This window comes from Penaeus chinensis, chromosome 13 (assembly GCF_019202785.1).
Source record: "Penaeus chinensis breed Huanghai No. 1 chromosome 13, ASM1920278v2, whole genome shotgun sequence".
NCBI lineage: Eukaryota > Metazoa > Arthropoda > Malacostraca > Decapoda > Penaeidae > Penaeus > Penaeus chinensis.
In genome coordinates, this window is record NC_061831.1 from 27,638,871 (window position 1) to 27,641,370 (window position 2,500).

General features: G+C 39.0%; 1 protein-coding gene across 1 annotated transcript in view; it reads left to right on the forward strand.

The window, feature by feature from the left end:
* The window catches only part of LOC125031697 (GTP cyclohydrolase 1-like), a 4,579-nt gene that overhangs the window by 1,899 nt on the left and 180 nt on the right, over positions 1-2,500 (forward strand). Inside the window, exons 4-7 of the mRNA XM_047622599.1 lie at positions 349-514; positions 1,048-1,079; positions 1,339-1,423; positions 1,902-2,500. The exon at positions 1,902-2,500 is cut by the window's right edge and continues 180 nt beyond it. Of these exons, the coding sequence (XP_047478555.1) occupies positions 349-514; positions 1,048-1,079; positions 1,339-1,423; positions 1,902-2,025 (407 nt within the window). The 3' untranslated portion in view covers positions 2,026-2,500. The remainder of the gene's footprint in view (positions 1-348; positions 515-1,047; positions 1,080-1,338; positions 1,424-1,901) is intronic.

Below are 2,500 nucleotides of genomic sequence, written 5' to 3' on the forward strand. Positions count from 1 at the left end.
TCCTTCCTTTGTCTCACTTCTGTTCTCTCCTGATGTTTTTTTTTTTCCTATTTTTTCTTTCTTATCTGCTTTCTTACGGCCCACCGTCCACCCACTTTCTCTTCCCTCTGTTTATCATCTCCCTATCTCCTAGTCACTCTTTCGCCTGTCTCTCCCTTCTTTCCTAACGTTTTCCCTTACTCCCGTTCCTCTCTCCTTTTTCTTTCTCCTCTCCCCTCTTCTCCCTTCCGTTTACCCCCCCTCTCTCTTCCTCTCCCTCTCCCCCTTTCCTTCCATCTCATATCCCCGCTCCCTCTTCACATCCTCCTTCCCCGCTTCTTTCCCCGTCTGACTCTCCTTCTCCCTCAGACGTGATGAACAACGCCGTGTTCGAGGAGGACACGGAGGACATGGTCATCGTGAAGGACATCGAGATGTTTTCCACGTGCGAGCACCACCTGGTTCCCTTCTGGGGCAAGGTGTCGGTCGGTTACCTGCCCAACAAGAAGGTCCTCGGCTTGTCCAAGGTCGCTAGGTGAGCTGGTAAACTAATCTTGTTGTATACATAATGTGCCCTTTTCATTAAAATTGTGCAGTCTTATGCATGATTTCAAACAGTAATTTCATATTATACACTGCATGTAAAGCGAATAACCTACGGTTGCTGCACATAGCATTTAATTGCTTTCTGTATGCAAACTGCATAAAATTATCGTTAACACTTATAATTCCAGTTGGGAATTTTTCAACGTAACATTTGGATAAATAATTTTTATTTCGATTTCATGTGGCATACACTATATCATAACAAAATGCAGCAGAAATTACACCAGAAATGAATCTTACACACATATATGATCCGCAGTTTCATTTAATAAAATTCTTTGTAAAAATGATGAACAGAGGTATAACAGAGATTCATTGACCTTTCAACGATGTGTAGAGACAGTGTATTGTATTGACAAGATAAAAAAGAAAGTATTTAATCCCCCAATAATTTCTGATCGAAAGAAAACTATTTACAGAAATTATATATATATATATATATATTTCTTTCTCTCGTTTCAGAATCGTCGAAGTCTTCAGCCGTAGATTGCAAGGTGAGATTTTTTTTTGGTCTGCTTATGTAAGCACACATACATACGCCCAAACAAACAAACAAACAATTGAATGCGTGTATATGTGCATTAGATAGATAGGAAGACAGATAGATTGATAGATAGGTGTATGCATGCACATAGACAAATATATAGACTATTAAACAGACAGTTACTTGGACAGGCAAACAGAATAACAGGCCTATAAACCACAAACCACCAAAGGCACAAATATCTCCTCATTTTCTCCTCCAACCCGCAGTCCAAGAGAGGCTGACCAAGCAGATTGCGGAAGCCATCGTGGAGGCCGTTCAGCCCGCCGGCGTCGCTGTCGTGGTGGAAGGAACGTGAGTAGACAGAACGAGACAATTTGATGGGTTGTGTTACGGGAAGAAAGATCATGCTGACATGAGGCTGATTGATTCACTACTACTATGGAGAAAGATGATGTTGATGGTGATATTGATGATGTAGTGATAATAGTAATGATGATGATGATAATAATAATGGTAATACAGGTAATAATAATTATGATGATGATAATGATGATGATAATGATGATGATGATGTTGAAAATAATAGGAATGATGATAAAATAACGATAATGATAATGATAACAGTAATAATGACACTGATGATGATAATAATAATAATAAAAATGATGTTGATAATAACAACAATAATAATGATAGTGATAATAATAGCAACAACAAGAGCAATAGCAACAATAATAGTAATGTTATCTTGTGCAATGTAAACCAAATAAACCATAACGGAAGGGACTCCTAACCCCGCTGGCTAAGTCTTTCCTCGCTTCCTTCGCAGCCACATGTGCATGGTGATGCGCGGCGTTCAGAAGATCAACGCCACGACGACCACGTCTTCAATGCTCGGAGAATTCAGGACCAATCCGAAGACACGAGAAGAGTTTCTGTCTCTGCTGAAGTAACTTGGCTTTTGTATGTGACCTTGCTTCGACAGAACTTCCGAGGCGACATCAGGCCTACGAAAAATGCTGTAGAATATGTGTATATGTTTTTGTTTTTTTTCTGAAGAGATCTCTTGAAACTAGGTCTGTTATTTTCGCTCATGTCTGCTGCCTAAGAGGTTGGTTTAGTTGTTGTAAATGTTGTCATGGTAATATTACGCCAATCTCTTTATCCCCTTTCCTCTTCTTTTACTTCTACTGTCATCAAGCCACTTTCTTAACTATCATTCGTTGTCTCAGCATGAGATATATTTATTTGCTGCTGACGTTTCATTACGTTACTCTCTGTAAAAGCAGCACAAAGTCATTTCTTTTTTTTTGCATGTATTTAATCACCCAATAATCTTTATTTCCATTTCATGTGGCATACACTATATCATAACAAAATGCAGCAGAAAATACACCAGGAATGAATCTTACACACATATATGATCCG